Below are 19,704 nucleotides of genomic sequence, written 5' to 3'. Positions count from 1 at the left end.
TGAACAACGTGTAACTTCTTTGTTGACTGTCTCAATGGGAATGAATGGGGAAATTTTGGTTGAAAATGTGGAATTATGGGAAATATGGGAATTTTTACAATGTCAAAAAGTAATACACTGGATGGCGTGAAATTTTGGAATGAAAAGCATTCATCACCAGCATTCATACAATAAATGCAAAGCATTTACCTGAGCAAGGCTAAGACTCTGGACGTCAGCGCCATTTATTTTGACAATAGCATCCCCTGGCTGTAGAGCGTTGCACTGCTTCCTGTCCCAGACTCTCCTGACGACGGTCATCCCGCCCCCTGGCCCACTTGCCATCATGCTGAAACCCAGGCCTCTGTCTGCTTCACTTTGCGCCAAAGCCACCGGCACCAACTCCCCTCCGCTGAAGCCGCCGAGTCCACCGCCCGCCCCCAGTAAGCCAGGAGACGACATCTTGCTGGGACTGGCCGTCGGGCTGCATTTGCCGTGAAAACCGTTTAAGCTCCGGTGATGGGGGCTCTCGGGTGTCAGAGGAGGTTGGAGGTGAGAGGGCTGCGGTCTGAAGAGGCGGGCGTGAGCGCTGCGGGAGCCGCCCGAGGAGGACGAGGGCCTTTTGGGGGACTGAGGCAGGGGCAGGCGGGACATGGGCAGCGTGCAAGTGGATAGGTCGCTCTCCGATGACTTGGTGGATGTGCCATAACGTAAAGGATGTTGGGGTGTGGACAGGGAGTTGTTGTTGTGATTACGAATCATTGATGCCCTGAGGAGGAAGAAGAAAGAAAAGTCATTCGGAAATTATTCTTTTTACATTCCTTATAAAATCCCATGTTGAATCATTATTACAGTGAGCCCCCGCCCATTCTCGGTTTGCTGTTCACGATTTATCACCGGGGTCACATTCCAGAAAACGAAGCGATACATAAAAATCTGTGAAGTAGCAAACATATATTTATTTTATTCTTTATATATTTTAAAGCTTTATGCATAATACCAATACAAAATATGCATGTGAGGTGCAGGTATTCTTTTTGTCCACTTGGGTTCGCCATGCTCATGTTCTACACTGTAGTATCTGTGACTTTGAATTATTGTTGCTTTAAAAGGCAGGGCGTGGCCTGTTGAGTGACGGAGTCAGCGAATGAGAGTGTAGAGTTGGCCGGCTCTTACTAGCTTTCCTGTTAACCATTCTGAATGTTGAATTACTCAGCAAAAGCTCTTGTATAAATGTGCTTATTTTGCATTTGTTTTCTGACCAATTGTGGACCAACAGTGGACCATCCCATATTCGCGGTTCGGCACCCGCGGATTCACGTATTCGCAAATTACTTTGCCAATTTTTTTTTCTTTGGGGGAACCAACCCTTGTTTTTTGTGGAAAAAAACTTATTGGTGGTATATCCCCACTTATTCAAGAATTTCGGGGGGCAAAAAAATATAAATACTGTACGTATTTTTTTCAATGTAATTCTAATGGCCAACAATTAGCCATGAATTTTCACTATTCGTGGTCGGGCCCGGTCCCTATCCCCCCTCCGAATAAAACTGCAAAGCAATTGAAAGTGCACCGGCGGCTGTGTCAACCCTTGACGACCTGTGGAGGGATTACAATTCGTTCTAACTAACGGTGGTAGGCTATATTAAATTAGAGCAAATTGTATTTTATCGTCTTACTTAAGAGTGAAATGATCACAAACTTTGGGCATTCTCTGTCTTTATAGCACTCTTTCCTCCTGGCTCACGCTTATTGCTATGTGAGTCTATAGTAACAAAATGATCACAGCGGAATCCTGCAATTCAGCTAAAAAACAATCTGCAATATAAAATTTGATATATATGATTTGAAAATCCACAATACAGTGAGACCGCAAAAACTGAACCATGATATGGTGAGGGGCGACTGTGACCTCACACTCAAAGACCTGAGATGGACGGTGTTGGTGCTTTTATGATCCTTTTGTGGCAGCCATACATAATTACAAGCTCCTTTTAGAGAGAGGTGTCTATTATTTGTGGATTTTCGCTATTCCTACCCCCACCACTGTATGTATCCTAGATTCTGTTATTGGGTGTGTATTTACCTGTGTGAACCGATAGCAGAGACAACTTCACTGTCACTCTGGCTGGCCAGCGTCGGGTCAAGTGACTGTAGTCGGGCTATACTTCTCAAGGAACGTGGCGGACGTGTAAGGGGTGGAGAGGCAGTGTTGCTCAAACTGGAGCGTCTCAATGAGGACTGTCTGCTGGCAAAGGCAGTGGCATTTCCATTGGCGTCAAGAATCACGCCGGGCTCCATGTAATCGCTGTGGAGCCCGTTAAAGTGATGGATCTGGGGAGTGGGCGTCGGGCGGCGAGATAAATGGTGAAGAGGCTCAGGCTGCGAGGTGGTGGGAAGTAGGATGGGGTCCTCACAGGGGGTCTGTTTGGGGCACCCGTCGGGGTTGTATAGCATGGGGTATCCTCTTCTGACTTCTATATCCACACTGTGGCCCACGGGTATTGACTTGAGCATCTCCACCACCTTCTTGTGAGACACTCCCAACACACAAATGTCATTGACATACACCAGAATGTCCGCTGTTAAAGCACAAAGACACACATTAACAATGACTTGATGATGAGAAGATGATGCTTTTATTTTATTTTCTTCCTTGGCGGAGCATTTGTGTGAGCCTTCAAGGCCACACTTAAAGCGTCATACTGTTCATTTTCCATGCACACAAAGCACAGTGTCGTGAACAACTATTTGCCCCCTTCTCAAATTCTTACTTTTTTGCATAGATTCCTAACTTTAATGTTTAAACTCATCACACAAATGCAAATAGCAGACAAATATAGTTTGAATTTATCATTAATACATTGCAGTGTTAGCAGATTTGACATTGACGCAATTGTCTCAATTTCTTATGCTTATAAAGAATCTTACTACATTTTCCTCTCTTGACTCCAGAAGAAGGCAATTTACTTCGCACCTGTTTAGACACTTGACTCTTGCTGAACTAGAGCACTCCTGTTGTTTGTCTAGCATTCGGAAGTGTGCTGAAGAGCGTCGCTACTAAATAGGTCGGCGCCTTTCGTATTCTGTGTGGGTGTGTGCGGACAATCCAAGCGACTAATCCTCAAATGCAGCCTATTAACAGATATCGACTCGATCAGTCCCTGCAGGCAGTCTGCACTCTTCTTCCCTTCAGTGGCGATAGCAGCCTGTGCAGACATTTCTGTGCGAACGTGTTTACGTACATCGGTGCGCTACATGCGTACCGTTGCATATGCGCATGATATGATATGATAGCCAGATCCAGGGGGGATTAAGGACCGATTATGATATACAATTGCTGTAGGAGATCAGCAATTTCCAGTATAATCCTGAAGTGTTTGGACAGAGAAGGGGAGATACAAAATGTTTAGCAGTTTTTACAATACAGAATTGCAGGTCCTTACAGTGCACAGTCTGTTGTTATGGCAGGTTTCTTCTAAGTATTAGTGTGCCGTGAGAGATCATCAGGTGTGCAGCGGGAAATTATCCGATTTCGTTGAAATGATTTGAAAATTATTACAGCTGGCGCCTTGAGATACGAGTGACCGGACTTTTCAAGATATGAGCCGTCCTATGGCCGACTTTTACTTTGACGTACGAGCATAAATTTGAAATACAAGCTTTGATTGCAGGGTATGACCTCTACACAACTCCACAAAAAGGCGGCAGTTTGGATAATAGTGATCAATACTAAAAAAAAAGCTATTTAATGCCACTCCCAGTTGAAGTTTACTACCAAACTAAAAATAAAACAGAGAGAATTACAGATTGTGTATTAAAAACAACCGAACAACTTTGTCAAGAATGCCCTCGCTAGCTTAATGCTAATAGGAAACACCATAGACGGGCAAACAAATAGCATCTATGTGCTGGTGTTATAATGTCAAGTGATATTTGAACACATGTTGACATACAATATAACAATACTCAGAGGCATGTATTCTTTATCCTGTGGAAAATGCCTAATATTACTGGAGCTTTCTGAGTCATTTACAGTAGTTGTGAAACTCTTCTTCATTTGTGCCTACATGACAGTATTATACTGCCCCTCGGTGACTGCAATGAATTAATCATGACACACAAACTGATTCTTTACATTCTACTTAATTATGTTATTACTATACGCATTTACAAAGTGCTACATTATAAAGTGCTATTTTCAGTACTCAAAAACATCACCCAATTTTTAGCTGAGTTTTTGGGTAGGAATGAAAAGATTAATGGCGTGTTATGAATCCCACTAGAGAGCGAGGCATGTCCTCGCTCTCTAGTGGTCACGGAAATAATTAAACCCGTATCTCAAGGTACCACTGTATTAATTTACACACAAAAAAAACATTCATCTATCTATGCCAGCAACGTATAGTGGCAGACAGAACAATTAAATGCTCTTCCACTAGATTGCAGAAAGTACAATTATGCTGTACATTGCCATTCATACAGAATAATTGCTTTGTACTCCACTAAGCAGGGCCAGATTTTACACCACGTAAATCAAATTGCGAGTAAACTGAGACGAGATCATTATTTCATCACACACTGCTGTCCTGACTTACAAATTGAATACGTTCCGTGAGCACACACGCAACTCCAAAGACTTGTATTTCAAATCAAATCATCTCTCCCCATTGAAATGAATGGAAATGTCATTAATCCCTTCCAGCGCCCCACAAATTGTGATGTTTTTAAAAATTGCACTCTATAGTATTGAACTGCATTGAAGCATACTGTAACGACATCATTAAAGAATTAAGCAGTGTGTGCATAATGTTAAGTCAATGAGCGTTGTGCTACTCGTTCTGGTGTGCACACCTTGGCCACCAGGGGGCTGTAAAATATATACAAGTGTACTATGTGGCAATTAGATGATGTAACACAAAAGACTTGCAACTAAGGTGCAATAATATAAGTCGTTTTTTTCGCAGAAGATCAAGAATATATGCTTCAGTATTGTGGTATGCTCTGTCTACATGTGTTGTTACCACTTGTGTAAAAAATGTGAGTTGTTTAAAGGTTCAAAATGACCGCAACTTCGATGCTAGTTTTGTTAGCTCTTCTATGGCACTTTGCCTTGTGTGTTAGCATTAAGCTAGCAGTTTCTCATAATAAAATGTTGTGCTTTGGTTAAATACACAATAATAACAGTTTTACAGTAAACTGGGAGTGGCAATCAACAGCTTAAAGAAAGCCTTTTTTTTTTTTTAAAGAATTGTTCACTAGCTACCAAACTGCTGCTTATTGTGACCTTCGCTGCCACCATAGCTAGCGTTCTCCAAGTCAAGTCACTCTTAAGTGGCGACACAACTATATATACATTTAGTGACATTTTTGTTTGGTGGTGTGCTGTGATATTTTTTCCAATGTAGAATAAATGTGCTTTGACTCCCAAAGTCGCCCCCAAAAAATAACAACATGGTTTTTCAAGCACAACATTAGCTACACTTGCAAAACAACTCTGTAGCAGTCTTAGATTTCAAGATAATAATGCTTCGTTTGGATGGAAACTGTCAGATAGTTACGTTAAATATAGTTGTACCTTTTATTACGAGTGCCCCAACTTCGAGTTACAATAAGCCATTTTTTTTCTCGCTTCGTGTTGCAAACAAGAATTGAACTAACAAGTGACCTTCAGGCGTTACGCCACTAGATGGCAGCAGTGAACTTCACAACATCCGGCTACTATCAGTTCACGTGGTTACCTCGCAGTGAAAGTGAACGTGTCTTGTTTTGTGCTTACATTTTCCTTCTTTTGTCTCAATTTTTTTTTTCTAACCGTGGGTAAAACGAAATTGAGTACTGACAAAAAGAAGCGGATGAAGGCTGTCGAATTAAAACTTGAAATCACAGAAACAACGAGCGATGTGTGCATGTAGTCCACTTGGCGAAGTAGTACTTGTACGATATGTACGAGTACTACTAGAATAAAATAATAAATAAATAATAAAATAATTTCTAATTTTTGAACCGTTGTCCATGAAAAGACAGAAAAAGTGTAGCGAAAACGGCAAAAAAACAAACGTGGAGAGGTTCAGTCAAAGTGAAGTAAAAAAAATAAAAATGTAGCAATTAAGGAAAAACAGTCTCTTTGCATTTTATTTTATAATGTTATTACTGTTTGTTTTTATATAGTACAAAACTGTACAGTGCTATATTTCTTAATTAAAAAAAAAATGTTACAGAAATATTGGTGTCTTTTGGGGGGCTTGGAATGGATTACTGGCATTTCCATTTTTTTTTCTCCAATGGGGAAAGTTTAAAATTTAAAAACACTCAAGATTCGAGCAAATTTAGCATGGTCATGGTAAAAAAAATAAAAAATAATAATTTGAAAAGAAAAAAAATCAATATATCAATGTAGCACTGTATTACGGTGGTGGTAGAGTAAATCTGTACTGCATCACACCAACGTTCACCTTTCATCCTTCCGTGACATACCAAGCAGTTCTGCACCGGTGTACCTAATCAAGTGGCTGCTGAGCACATAGTCACCTGTCTTGAGGTCCGGGGGTCCACTTGAAGTCACACTATAGACCTGAAGGAACTCTCTTGGCTTACTGCCTCCAACAATGTTGAAGCCAAAGCCCCTGGAGCCCTTGATCAAATGTGTGCGCACAAGAAAACCCTGAAGCTCCTCTGGATACTCTGTGAACCCTGGAAAGATAGACAGTGACACAAACAGGAACGTGAGATAGCGTGGACGTTTACCTCCTCAGGGAAGTCAATCACAAAAAAGTCCGAAGGGTTAGTAGTCAAAGGATGGCTAAGGGGATATGCATCGGAGCAAAAGGGCAGTAAAACAGTTTTAGTTCTCTGCGTTTGTGCGACTTAATGGTTGTTGACAGGTTTTAAGCGTGAGGGAGAGAGAGAGAGAGTCAAAGTGCGCCAGATGGCACTTCCCAAAAATAGTTTACTAAGTTAACATGCACATAACTGAACCCATCCATCCATTTTCCACAGCACTTATCCTTATTAGGGTCACGGCTGAGCTGGAGTCTATCCCAGCTAACTTTGGCCGAGAGGAAAGTTAAAAGAACTTCGAGAAAGAAAGAAAATATAGTTTAGCGTGATCCTTCTAAGCGCACTGGTACGTTGCATTTTTCAAGTTAGGAGTCACTTGGGCCAATTTTTTTTTTTCCTCTTTGCATTGCCAGCCAAAATTCGGTTTGTGTGTGACCTACAGCTCACGTGAAGGGAAACATAATTGAGCAGTTAAGGTACTGTAATGCCATCGCATGTGGGCAAGGACAACTACATATTTTGTGTAGATCTAGAAAATTATAGTCATACTTGACTATAGCAGGTTTCCATTAAATTACCCTCAAATCCCATAATTCCGATGGAAAGTTCCCAATTTTGTATACAGCGGACTCCCACATACTGTTCGTACGTGTGGCTCAGCACCCACCTATGAATGGAATAATAATCTTTTTTCCCTTTTATATTCATTTTTATCATTTTTCTTTCCATTTTATCTTTTTTTTTTTTTTTTGCGGGGGAACCAAGCCCGAAAATGCTCATTTGTGGTTTATGCACACTTATTCAGGAATTTTGGGAGTTTAAAAAAATAAAATAAAAATGTTCAAGGCAACTAGAATTGGAGTCCATTATTTGCAGATTTTTGCGATTCGCGGTCTGTCCCATTCCTACCACTGTAGAGTGAAATGCTGCATATTCATGGTTCAGAATTCGCAAATACCCACATTGCTTTGTTCCCATATTAGTGCCAAGGAACTCCAGTATATTCAAGTGCGGACTTTCATTTTAGACATATGAAGTGCTTTTGCCATCTTGTTGCATCTATAGGCAATTACAGTATAAACCTTTACGGGGGGGGTAATGTCGCCCGTCACATGACGTACAGCACGTGTTGACCCTGCCACCAGCCTCGGAGCCAGGGGGCGGCCAGGGGTTTCCTCGACGGAAACTCCGCCGCCCCGATGGCCACTCCCCTCGTGTGTGTTTTTGTTGCAAATTTTCGTTTCGTTTCTGAAGAGCCACAAGCCGCCAAGGAAGAACGGGCAAAAACCCCACCCTACTGAATATTCTCTGGCTGCGCCACTGCACGAGCCTGGCGCTGTGCCATCAGGGCCGAGCTTTCGGCCTTAATCACTCGGTTCAGCCAAAATCTCATTCCATCTCATTTGACTTCAACCAGCTGGCTGTGGCTGTTATTTCCGTACTTGACAAATACGCAGCGTCGTTTAGGCTGCTCTGCGGTGACATGTGCCACCGGTGTCCCGATAATAACATGCAAAAGTGGCAAAGAAAGAAAGACACAAAGAGGCTCACATTCATTTTGGTAGACCGACTCCCTGCTCGGAGCGCGAGGACTCTGCCAGCTGGTCGTCTTGTGGCTTTTGGAGACAAAGGGGAAAGCAAATGAAAAGAAGCATCATCACATTGGCGGCACGCAGACACACGTGTGCCTGGAGGAATATACAACATGTCCGAAACGCCATCATTGAAGTCACATACAGCTTTGGAAAAAAATGAGAGACCAGAAAGATACAGGAAAATTTGGGGTATTTTCACCACTTTTCTAAATGACGATATTTATACAGTCGTGCCTTGACATACGCGTTTCGACGATGTAGCTCAAATCCTCTTTTCCCATTGACATGAACGGAAATGTCATTAATCCGTTCTCGCCTTCCCCGAAAAAAAACAACAAAAAATGTGATTTTTAATGAGAAAAGTTGAGCTCTTCAATAATTAGACATTATAAACGTACATTAATTACATAATTATGTACAACGTAGAGCTATTAAAGAGTTTTGGCCACATTTTTGCCTTAATTTAATGGACCTTGTGCTGCTTCTTCTGGTGTGATAATATACGGATATATGGATGGATGATATACAGTATATATATATATATATATATATATATATATATATGGATATATGGATACATGGAGACACCTCAGTAACTGTGGTATTATTAGTTGTTCACAGAGGATAAAGGATATATGCCTGTGAGTATTGTTATATTGTCTGTATTCATGTGTTGCTCCCCTGTTTGTTTTCTGTTTTGTTGCCATTTTGCATTGTTTGTTAGCATTAAGCTAAGCAGACTTTCCTAAGGCTAAGGCGGTTGTTTTAAACACACAAGGCGCAATTGTCTTTGTTTTAGGTCGAGTTTGACAATTAAACTTGAGAAACCTAAAGCCTCTTTTTTGAAGATTCGTTCGCTAACTGCCAAACTGCTGCTTATTATGAAGTAAGTAGAGTCGAGTTCGCTGCCACCATGCAGCGCTTGTTCCTCAAGTTTGCGCTCACGAGTCAAAGCAAAAAAAATAAAAAAATCAGCTGAATGACGCCTTACCTGGAAAAGGTTTGGGTGGGGTTTCTCTTATCTCAAACCATTACTCAATACTGTATGTATTGATTCTCAAAAATAAAGCTGACTGACAGGTTGTAGCTGATAAGAGCACATCCTTTCGATTGAAATTAAAGCACTCACTCTATGTAGTGACACTCGCCCGGGTCGCTGAAGGCCTGCTCCCAATGATCTGCCATGACACCTCTCCCTCTGGCTACGGCCCTGTTGCCGACAAACCCGTTTTCCAAGACGCAACCGACCCCACCGTTTGATGCCCGGTGCTCCCCAGGTAAGCGATGTCCACCTGTAGGAAGGGTGATGGGTTTTTGAAAAAAAAAAATGAGGGGAAAGGTGACGTCTTTAAACACACGCAGCCCACGCTGAACAGGACAGTAAAGACCTGATGCTGGCGTTTTTCTGCAGAGGGTGAAAAGACCCAAGGTCAGCATTTCTGTCGATTTCCACCTCCATCTCAAGAGGCAGAGTGTGTGACCGTGCATGTGTACCACACATTGGAGCATATCTTTTTTTTTTTTTTTTTTTGCCTAATTGTCCTTGTAGACATCCTTCAAGGTGGATCTAAGTGATGTTAAACGCAGGTCGACACTGATCCACCGACCCATAAAAAAAAACAAAAAATATGAATTGTGATTCTTGATAAGGAAAATGACACTCTCTGATATTTACTTCACAAAAAAAGATATAGTAATAGCATAATTCAATAGAAACGCAAAGAATTAAACAGTTTGTGCATTGTGATTAATTCATTGCGACTCCTTCTGGTGTGCATGCCTCGGTCACTAGGGGACGGTACAATACGGTCAAGAAAATATACCTGCGAATATTGTTATTTTGTCCGTCTACATCATAGGTGTCAAACTCAAGGCCCGGGGGCCAGATGCGGCCCGCCACATCATTTTATGTGGCCCGCGAAGGCTAATCATGCTGGTCAACTTCCTTGATTTTTACTCAAATCTGTACCCAAATTCCAAATTGTCCTAATAATAAACAATAAGGTTGAGATATTGCATTTTTCTGTTACCAAACCTTTCTTCTACACTAACTTAAACAATACTTGAAGAAACTGTTATCCTTGTCTTCTGATTTCAAAACTAGTTATCCCTCAATTTGTTGTGTATTGGTAATAATATGAACTATATGTGGAGTTTGCCTGTTCTCCCCGTGCCTGCGTGGGTTTTCTCCGGTTACTCCGGTTTCCTACCACACCCCAAAAACATGCGTGGTAGGTTGACTGAAGACTCTAAATTGCCCGTAGGTGTGAATGTGAGCGCAAAAGGTTTGTTTGTTTCTATGTGGCCTGCGATTGGCTGGCGACCAGTTCAGGGTGTATCCCGCCTCTCGCCAGAAGATAGCTGGGATAGGCTCCAGCACGCTCGCGACCCTAGTGAGGAGAAGCGGTACAGAAAATGGATGGATAGATAATAATAGGAGAGGTTTGGAAATTTCAAAGGCTGACCAGCGGATAGCAATATATAGGACGGGATGATGTGCAACTGACATCAAGACTCGTGCATATACAGCTCTGAAATTTTTTTTTTCTTTGAGATGCAAAGAAACACAAGTGATTGTCATTGTTTGCACGTCAACTGTACTATTGTGGCACAAGAACAGCAAGCTGCGTTTGCCAAACAGTCTATACTTGATTATTAAGTTCTCTGGTTTTTCTTTTGCTTAATTGTTGTTAATTAATTGTTCAATCTTGCAGTGGTCTCTTCTTTTTTTTTTTCCAGAGCTGTAGAAGAAAACATCTTTTGAATAGGTGTTCTCTTTTGGGAGTTTCTCTGTCTTTGCAACGCTGCAAATTTAACAGTATTGGAAGATGTTCAAATGCGTGAACAAATTAGTAAGGCGAGATTTAAAAACGAGGTCATCGTTTAAATACTATTCTTGCAAACATAGTTCATCATTTAAAAGTTCAAATGTGGCCCAGCCTGGTGGACATGTCAACTCCTTGAAAAAATGGAGTTTGAAAAGTAGTTTTTTTTTTTTTTTTCTTTTCATGCCTAAAACGTAACACTTAGGATGGGTGGAACAACAAAGGGTAAACGATCATCACCACTCTACACTGATTTGCAGGGCTCAACCTGCAAGCCATCAAATGTACAATAAAAATGAAAAATTAAGAATCAGCAATAAATTCTGTGGCCAGGCGGACGTTACACAATCTGCTTCCTTTTCAGATGCCATTTTATTTTATTTCCCCTTACACCCCTTTATGGAAGTGCAGGACTTATCTGGTTCCCGCCATGCTTACTTGCCCTAAGGGCAGCCTGACCTTGCTGTGGAACTCGTCCGCCAATCGATGAAGCCACAACCCCACTGAGAGTTTTGAGCATACTAATCGCACTAATGATTGATTCGTTTAAAACACACACTGGAACTACTGCGACGGGTCGTGCTGCACAATTGAGCAGGCCCTGTATCACTTTGCAAAAGTGGCAGGTTGTTCATTTGGTACAACGGCACGCAACTGCATCAATATGCATCATCTGGAACTGTTGGCAATTCATATTTTCTTTATGAGAAAAAAACAAACAAATAAATGAAATACATCATATTCAACACAGATGCGGGAAAAGTAATTCAAGATAACATCTAAAAACAGTAATATTCAATGGTGCCTTGACAAACGAGCTGAATTTGTTCTGTTAGCACACTTGCAACTCAAGGCACTTGTAGGTCAAATCATCTTTCCTATTGAAATGAATGGAAATGCCATTAATCTGTTCCAGCCTCCGCAAAAACAAGCAACAACAATTTTTGCTCAGTGTTTTTAACAGTTAAATTTTTTAATCAAATATACATTAATAACACAATTCAACGTAATGTAATGAATTAAACAAAGTTTGGGCCTCGTGAATAAATTCATTACGACTTCTGGTGTGCGTGACCTGGCCACCAGGGGGTAGCATAATACAGTCACGAAGACACAATCGAAGAAGACTCACAACTACAGTCCAGTAAGTGACTCAATAAGCTCCTGTAACATGAGTGGTTTTGAGCAGAATATAAAGAATTGACTGTACGCCTGTGAGTATTGTTTGTCTACATGTGTCCGTACTCTGTTTGTCTTCAGATATCCATTGCCTTAAGGCTTATAAAGGCATCGCTATTACAATTTAGGTTGTACATGTAGGTCAGTGCTTTGGATAGTAGACACGCCTCGGCGATACTTGCCCGGGAGGCCCAGGTCATCGTCACCGTGCTCTGCTTCGGCCACAGCTTTCTCCAGGTTGCTGAGCGACTTGCTGCGCGTGCGAAAGGTTCTGAGGAGCTTGCGGTGCTCCTGGTACGTGATGGGGGGGCTGTCGGTGCTGATGTGAACGGGGCGAGGCGTGCCGTAGTAATTCCCTGAGACAAACAGAGCGACTTCTTGGTTTAAGAGATGCGACTGGGAGTCGCCAGCATACACAGAAAACAAACGACAATAGTGATCCATTTTTTTGCAGCTACAAACTAGAGGTGAGGAACTTACGTAAAGGGTTATAGCACCACGACATTAACTTGCTTGAAATTTAGTCGGGACTCGCCTTGATTTTTGCTACAGTAACTTTGGACTGAACCAGAACTTGAAGGTTAAGACGTATGACTGGCATAATGGGACTTACTCCTCCCTCTACTTCAAACCTGCAGGAGCTAAAATGACGATGCAAAACATCGTAGTATATCTGTAAAGAATTACATTACATATCCTATGAGACCATATTATGTACAGTACAGTTAGTTCTAGAAATCGGTTTCCGCTTCTGAAGAAAAAGTCACCTTTAAAAGCAATATCTCAACATTAGGCGGACTGTTATGAAGTGCCACGAAGCCGCTCGCCCCGACGTCTTAGCAGAAGCTATGTGTCTGTCAATTTCACATGTGAGGCGCACGTAGCGCATTGCTCCCATTAAAGTATCATAAATTATGGATGCTAATACATGCAGCCATTTTAATCAGACACAGCACACTTTAAAAGGTCTGCAGATTGAGCGAGCAATGGACATTTGTAATGCAATGTCTCTTTTATAGCATAACAATAAGACGAATGATCTGGCATCTTTTTTCTTTCTTTCGGAGCAGTAAATCCCTACGAAATGGTTTCGGTCCTGAATACATGAAAGAAATGCAAATGTATTATGAACTCAGCAGGGCTCTGAGATGTACAGACTCAAGTCAAATAGTGGAGCACAGAGTCCAACGCAAACATGGTGAAGCAGCACTTGGCTGTTATGCTGCAAGCAAATGGAAGAAGTTGCCAACAGGAGTGACGTCAGCCCCAAGTGTCAATGTTTTTAAATCCAGGTTCAAAACTCTCTCTTTAAAAACTCTTCTCATGCCTTTTAGAGCATTTCCACTTTTAAATGATATTTCTTGCACTGTACGTTTTTTTATTGTATTTTTTATTTTTCTTTGCTGTTTTTTTTCTTTGTTTTTAAATGCTTTTAATCATGTATGAAACGTGCTATATAAATAAATTTGTTTTGTTTTGCTTTTTCAGGTATGTATACTTTGCGTATTTATTTTTCCGGCGACGTTTTCTTTTACTCCTTACGTTTTAACACAAATATCTGTACTTTCTACCCCTTACATTTTAAAAAATGAACTTGTTACTTTTAAAAACCTTCCAAGGCGAGCGACAACACGACATACGCCGCTGTCACAGACTGAGTATATTCAGTACTACGGTAGCTCTCGTCGTGATCGCTTGACCATCATGAGCACTGCAAACTTAACAAAGGAAGGCCGGTGCCGAGATGCAAATCCCGAACCTTAGAACTGTTAAGCAGAGGTGCCAACCGCGGGTTCGCCGTTGCTGTCTTGGCGGCGTTCGTACTGCTGTAAAATAATCAAATGTTTTCGTTGTATAGTGCTGAGGCAAAGCAGTTTGAGGGGTGAGTCACGATGCATCCCAAATGTAATAAAGCAGTTGTAGTCTACCTTTAAATTTGCCACTCTCCAGCAGCGCACCTGACTTCCTCCAGAGAAAAAAACTCCTCAACGGAGACAAAGTTATAGTCTGTCCCGGAGATCTCTCCCTCTCTAGGCGGTCTGGTCGTACCTGGGAAAGGAAGACGACATGAAATATGGAGTGGTACGCTGGAAATGCTGTAAGCTCTTAGGTGGATGATATGTCAATTAATCAAGGCCGTTTGCTTTCATCTGGGGTCATAAATCATCACAAAGTCACTGAGGTCACTGTTTAAGCTAAATAGCAACTCAGTAAGCTATAAATAGTCCCAAGAACATGTTTGTTACCAACAAAGGCTAAAAGTATCCATCCATCCATTTTGCGAGACGCGGGGTACAACCTGAACTGGTCGCCAGCCAGTCGCAGGGCACATATAAACAAGCAAACATTCGCACTCACATTCACACCTACGGGCAATTTAGAGCCTTCAATCTAGCGGTTGACAAATGGACCGTATCTGGTGTAAAAACTTCAATGAAGAAGCCCTTTTCCTACGCAAAGTCCGGTCTGCGTGGCTTAGTAATTATTTTAACTAGTCAAATGTGAAGCAAAAAAAAAAAAAAAAACAGTCAAAATGGACTTTTTTTTTTTTTTTTTTTTTTTTTTTTTAATCACAGTGCTTTGTTGTTGTCACAGGTCCCAGTTCGAGAGCACAGTCATCAACAAACAAAATGTTTTGTGCTTTTCAGGCTCACAATGATGCAGGCAATTCATTTACTGAGGCTTTCAGCTTCTGGCCAAATCAATAGGAATTGAATAAATATTAATGAGGCACTGTGAAAGTCTTTCTACTGCCACTGCAAAGATGGAGCACTCCGATGATGATCTGTCATCATAATTGATTCGCATTGACCTTGGCCTGAAACAGAGCAAGGAAACAACAGCGCCGTATCATTAAAGGGCCACTGAGGTAGGGAGCAAAACCAAACGGTTCATAATGGAGTTTTATAATTTGGCAGTCGTACAAATCTGCTTAACAAAAAAAAAATATTTTTCATTTGCATCCGCACTTGCTATATTACACTTCATCTGACCTCATGAAGAGTCATTTGTATCCCAAGACAAAATCACCCTGAACCTGTTCGATTCTCCTGGGGGACCACATGTGATGTTGGAGCCGAACACCCAGGCAGCCAATAAAAGTGATTAATGCGCCGCTGTCCTGGCAGCAGCTCGACTCGGTACAATGACACATGTAGGAAGTGAGAACTTGGCAACACACACACACACACACACACAGGCACTGGACACACACATATAAACCTTTGTGATCATCATCCATCTGACCACTCTTACTGTAGCTATTTTTGTGTGGTAGCCAGAACTGTTGCACATCATTTCCCAGTTCTGACTGCAAAAAGTTATTTGCAAAAGGGCCGAAGACAATGAAAATAACTATAGATAGCATGACTGAATTTTGGGGATGGGCTACAAAGACATTCTGAAAAGCATGGCATTCTAGACCATTGACGAAAGACACGTTTGAGGAAAGGTGCACTCCATTTTCTTACCCAGACATCCAACTTGTTCCTGGGAATGATACCCATAATTATGTCTTTCGCTTGCATTTCATACCTATTTTGTGGGCACACATTAGCATTCTGTGTGCACGTAATAGCTGTATTGTAGCCACATTTTATTTATTTTTTTAACATTTCATGTCAGGGGCTCTGTACTATTGTGCCGCATTCAGTCGAGCACGTAACAGAGGTCTTGCTCAAGGAGAAGCCTGAAATCAGGAGGGATAAGAGAGAAAGATGTCTGAGGAAATGTGCAACACAATGCATACGTTATCTCAGTCTGCTCCTGTCCCCGGGCTTATTAGCACTCTTCCTGATCCACCTGCTGATACTGTAGCTAATTATAATGTTTAGATTCCGTCTTTTCTCACATCCTGTGCTTACAGAATGTATCAAGGTTGTTTTCTCCTCGTCGCACGTGACATCCACCTGAAACTTCTCTGCCCACCAAATAATAAGCAAAGCAACCTGTACGTAATGTTGATTTTCTTTTTTTTTCTTCTTTTTTGCACGCATAGTATGTTTCTCACGATGATTGAATTCATGAAATTACTGTATGAACTACAGATGTTTTTGTTTTTTGTTTTTTTTTAATTGTATGAATAACTTGCCTGGTATTAATACATTGATGAATAATGCTCAATCAATGTCAAATGTCAAATTTGAACCAGTTTGACCCGTGTCGTAGATAAGGGTTAAAATCCTGCATCAAATCCCCATGATGACATCTGACGTGAGTAATTCTGCTCTTCCCCTCCGGACAAACGCGACGTCTCCAGCTGATATGGCGCAAGTCTGGGACTCATTATCTATGCACCCTCCGAAGAGATATATATGGCATGTCAGTGCCGACGGGGCTATGGGAAGGCTTTCAGGACAGATTATTGACATCGTCTCTGTCCCTTGACTGTCCCTGTGGATGCTTCTTGCTGATCCTTGGGGACAGGATTGAGATAGAGATTGACGAGGTAATTACACAAAAAGTCTGTATCAACCGTCAGACAAAGCTGTCCGTCAAGATCCTTGCACGCAAACCGCTAACGATGAGCGCCACGGTTGAAAAGGCCACATACGCTCTATCTCCCTTCTCTCTCATGACAACAGAGCCAGCATAGGAAAATTAGCAAATGCTAATGATTCGTATCTCTGACTGTAATTAGAAGTCTTTTATAGTGGGGAGGTGAGGCGCCGAGTGCCTTAAAACGATGACTTTGCTTCGGAATTGGATGAGAGCACTGTTCAATTTGCTGTGGTGTGGAAGCAAACATTCAGGAGGCTGCTATGAGGTCGCAGACGCAAAATGACAACAAAGGAGGCTCACTGGCATTCTGTTGCGCTGTGGACCCGAGACATTACGTCTACATCCATCCATATAAGCATATTAGGCCACAGACAGTCAAGGCAAGTACAGTGGTGCTTTGAGATACAAGCGACCTGATTTGAGACACAAGCCATCATTTGGACGATTTTTTTGCTTTGACTTGGAAAAGGAGAGAAATTATGTTTTTACAACAACTAAACAACTTTGTCCCCTGCTAGCTTAATCTTCTTCTTTTCCTTTGGGCTTGTCCCTTTAGTGGTCGCCACAGCGCGTCATCCTTTTCCATGTAAGCCTATCGCCTGCATCCTCCTCTCGAACACCAACTGCCCTCGTGTCTTCCCTCACGACACCCATCCACCTTCTCTTTGGTCTTCCTCGAGCTCTCTTGCCTGGCAGCTCCATCCTCATCATCCTTCTACCAATATACTCACTGTTTCTCCTCTGGACGTGTCCAAACCATCGAAGTCTGCTCTCTCTAACTTTGTCTCCAAAACATCGAACCTCGGCTGTCCCTCTGATGAGCTCATTTCTAATCCTATCCAACCTGGTCACTCCGAGAGCGAACCTCAACATCTTCATTTCCGCCATCTCCAGCTCTGCTTCCTGTTGTCTCTTCAGTGCCACTGCCTCTAATCCGTACATCATGGCTGGCCTCACCACTTTGCCCTTCATCCTAGCAGAGACTCTTCTGTCACATAACACCCCTGACACCTTCCTTCACCTGACACCTTCCTGTACCCGTTTCTTAACTTCCTGACCACACTCACCATTGGTCTGGACGGTTGACCCCAAGTATTTCAAGTCCTCCGCCCTTGCTATCTCTTCTCCCTGTAGCCTCACTCTTCCCCCATCACCCCTCTCATTCATGCAAATTTTTTTCTGTCTTACTTTGGCTAATCTTCATTCCTCTGCTTTCCAGTGCATGCCTCCATCTTTCTAACTGTTCTTCCACCTGCTCCCTCCTTTTACTGCAGATCACAATGTCATCTGCAAACATCATGGTCCACGGGGATTCCAGTCTAACCTCATCTGTCAGCCTATCCATCACCACTGCAAACCGGAAGGGGCTCAGGGCTGATCCCTGATGCAGTCCCACCGCCACCTTAAATTCGTCTGTCACACCTACAGCACACCTCACCGCTGTTCTGCTGCCCTCGTACATGTCCTGTATTATTCTAACATACTTCTCTGCCACTCCAGACTTCCGCATGCAGTACCACAGTTCCTCTCTGGGTACTCTGTCATAGGCTTTCTCTAGATCTACAAAGACACAATGTAGCTCCTTCAGACCTTCTCTGTACTTTTCCATCAACACCCTCAAGGCAAATATTGCATCTGTGGTACTCTTTCTAGGCATGAAACCTTACTGTTGTTCGTAAATAATCACTTGTGTCCTTAGTGCTAGCCTCCACTACTCTTTCCCATAACTTCATTGTGTGGCTCATCAACTTTATTCCTCTATAGTTCCCACAGCTCTGCACATCAACCTTGTTCTTAAAAATGGGCACCAGCACACTTTTCCTCCATTCCTCAGGCATCTTCTCACACGCTAGAATTCTATTGAACAAGCTGGTCAAAAACTCCACAGGCACCTCTCCTAGATGCTTCCATACCTCCACAGGAATGTCATCAGGACCAACTGCCTTTCCATTTTTCATCCTCTTTAATTCCTTTCTAACTTCCCCCTTACTAATCATTTCCACTTGGCTCTTCTACTCTCCCTTCTCTCTCATTTTCCTATTTCATCAACTCCTCGAAGTATTCTTTCCATCTATCTAGCACACTACTGGCACCAGTCAACATATTTCCATCTCTATCCTTAATCACCCTAACCTGCTGCACATCCTTCCCATTTCTATCCCTCTGTCTGGCCAGCCTGTATAGATCCTTTTCTCCTTCTTTAGTGTCCAACCTGGCATACGTGTCATCATATGCCTCTCGTTTGGCCTTTGCCACCTCTACCTTTGCCCTGTGTCACATCTCAATGTATTCCTTTCGCCTCGCCTCGGTCCTCTCAGTGTCCCACTTCTTCTTAGCTAACCTTTTTCCTTGTATGATTTCCTGTACTGTGAGGTTCCACCACCAAGTCTCCTTCTCTCCTTTCCTGCCAGAAGATACACCAAGTACTGCCTGCCTCTCTGATCACCTCGGCTGCAGTGGTTCAGTCTTCTGGAAGCTCCTCCCGTCCACCGAGAGCCTGTATCACCTCTTCCCGAAAAGCTGCACAACACTCGTCCTGTCTCAGCTTCCACCACATAGTTCTCTGCTCTGCGTTTGTCTTCCTAATCTTCCTCCCCACCACCAGAGTCATCTTACATACCACCATCCTATGCTGTCATGCCACACTCTCCCCTACCACTACCTTACAGTCGCTAACCTCCTTCAGATGACATCGTCTGCACAAGATGTAATCCACCTGCGTGCTTCTACCTCCGCTCTTGTAGGTCACCCTATGTTCGTGCCTCTTCTGGAAAAATGTGTCCACTACAGCCATTTGCATCCTTTTTGCAAAGTCTACCACCATCTGTCCCTCCAAGTTCCTTTCC

General features: G+C 42.4%; 1 protein-coding gene across 1 annotated transcript in view; it reads right to left on the bottom strand.

Annotated features, from left to right (window-relative positions):
* LOC133401451 (membrane-associated guanylate kinase, WW and PDZ domain-containing protein 1) overlaps positions 1-19,704 on the bottom strand; it is a 75,405-nt gene that overhangs the window by 19,797 nt on the left and 35,904 nt on the right. The window contains 8 exon segments of the mRNA XM_061674469.1: positions 190-748; positions 2,066-2,561; positions 6,511-6,672; positions 8,311-8,375; positions 9,484-9,646; positions 12,541-12,714; positions 14,287-14,320; positions 14,322-14,407. Of these exon segments, the coding sequence (XP_061530453.1) occupies positions 190-748; positions 2,066-2,561; positions 6,511-6,672; positions 8,311-8,375; positions 9,484-9,646; positions 12,541-12,714; positions 14,287-14,320; positions 14,322-14,407 (1,739 nt within the window).

The sequence above is a fragment of the Phycodurus eques genome, chromosome 1, assembly GCF_024500275.1.
Source record: "Phycodurus eques isolate BA_2022a chromosome 1, UOR_Pequ_1.1, whole genome shotgun sequence".
In the NCBI taxonomy this organism is placed as follows: Eukaryota; Metazoa; Chordata; class Actinopteri; order Syngnathiformes; family Syngnathidae; genus Phycodurus; species Phycodurus eques.
This window is presented reverse-complemented; position numbering and strand designations above follow the sequence as displayed.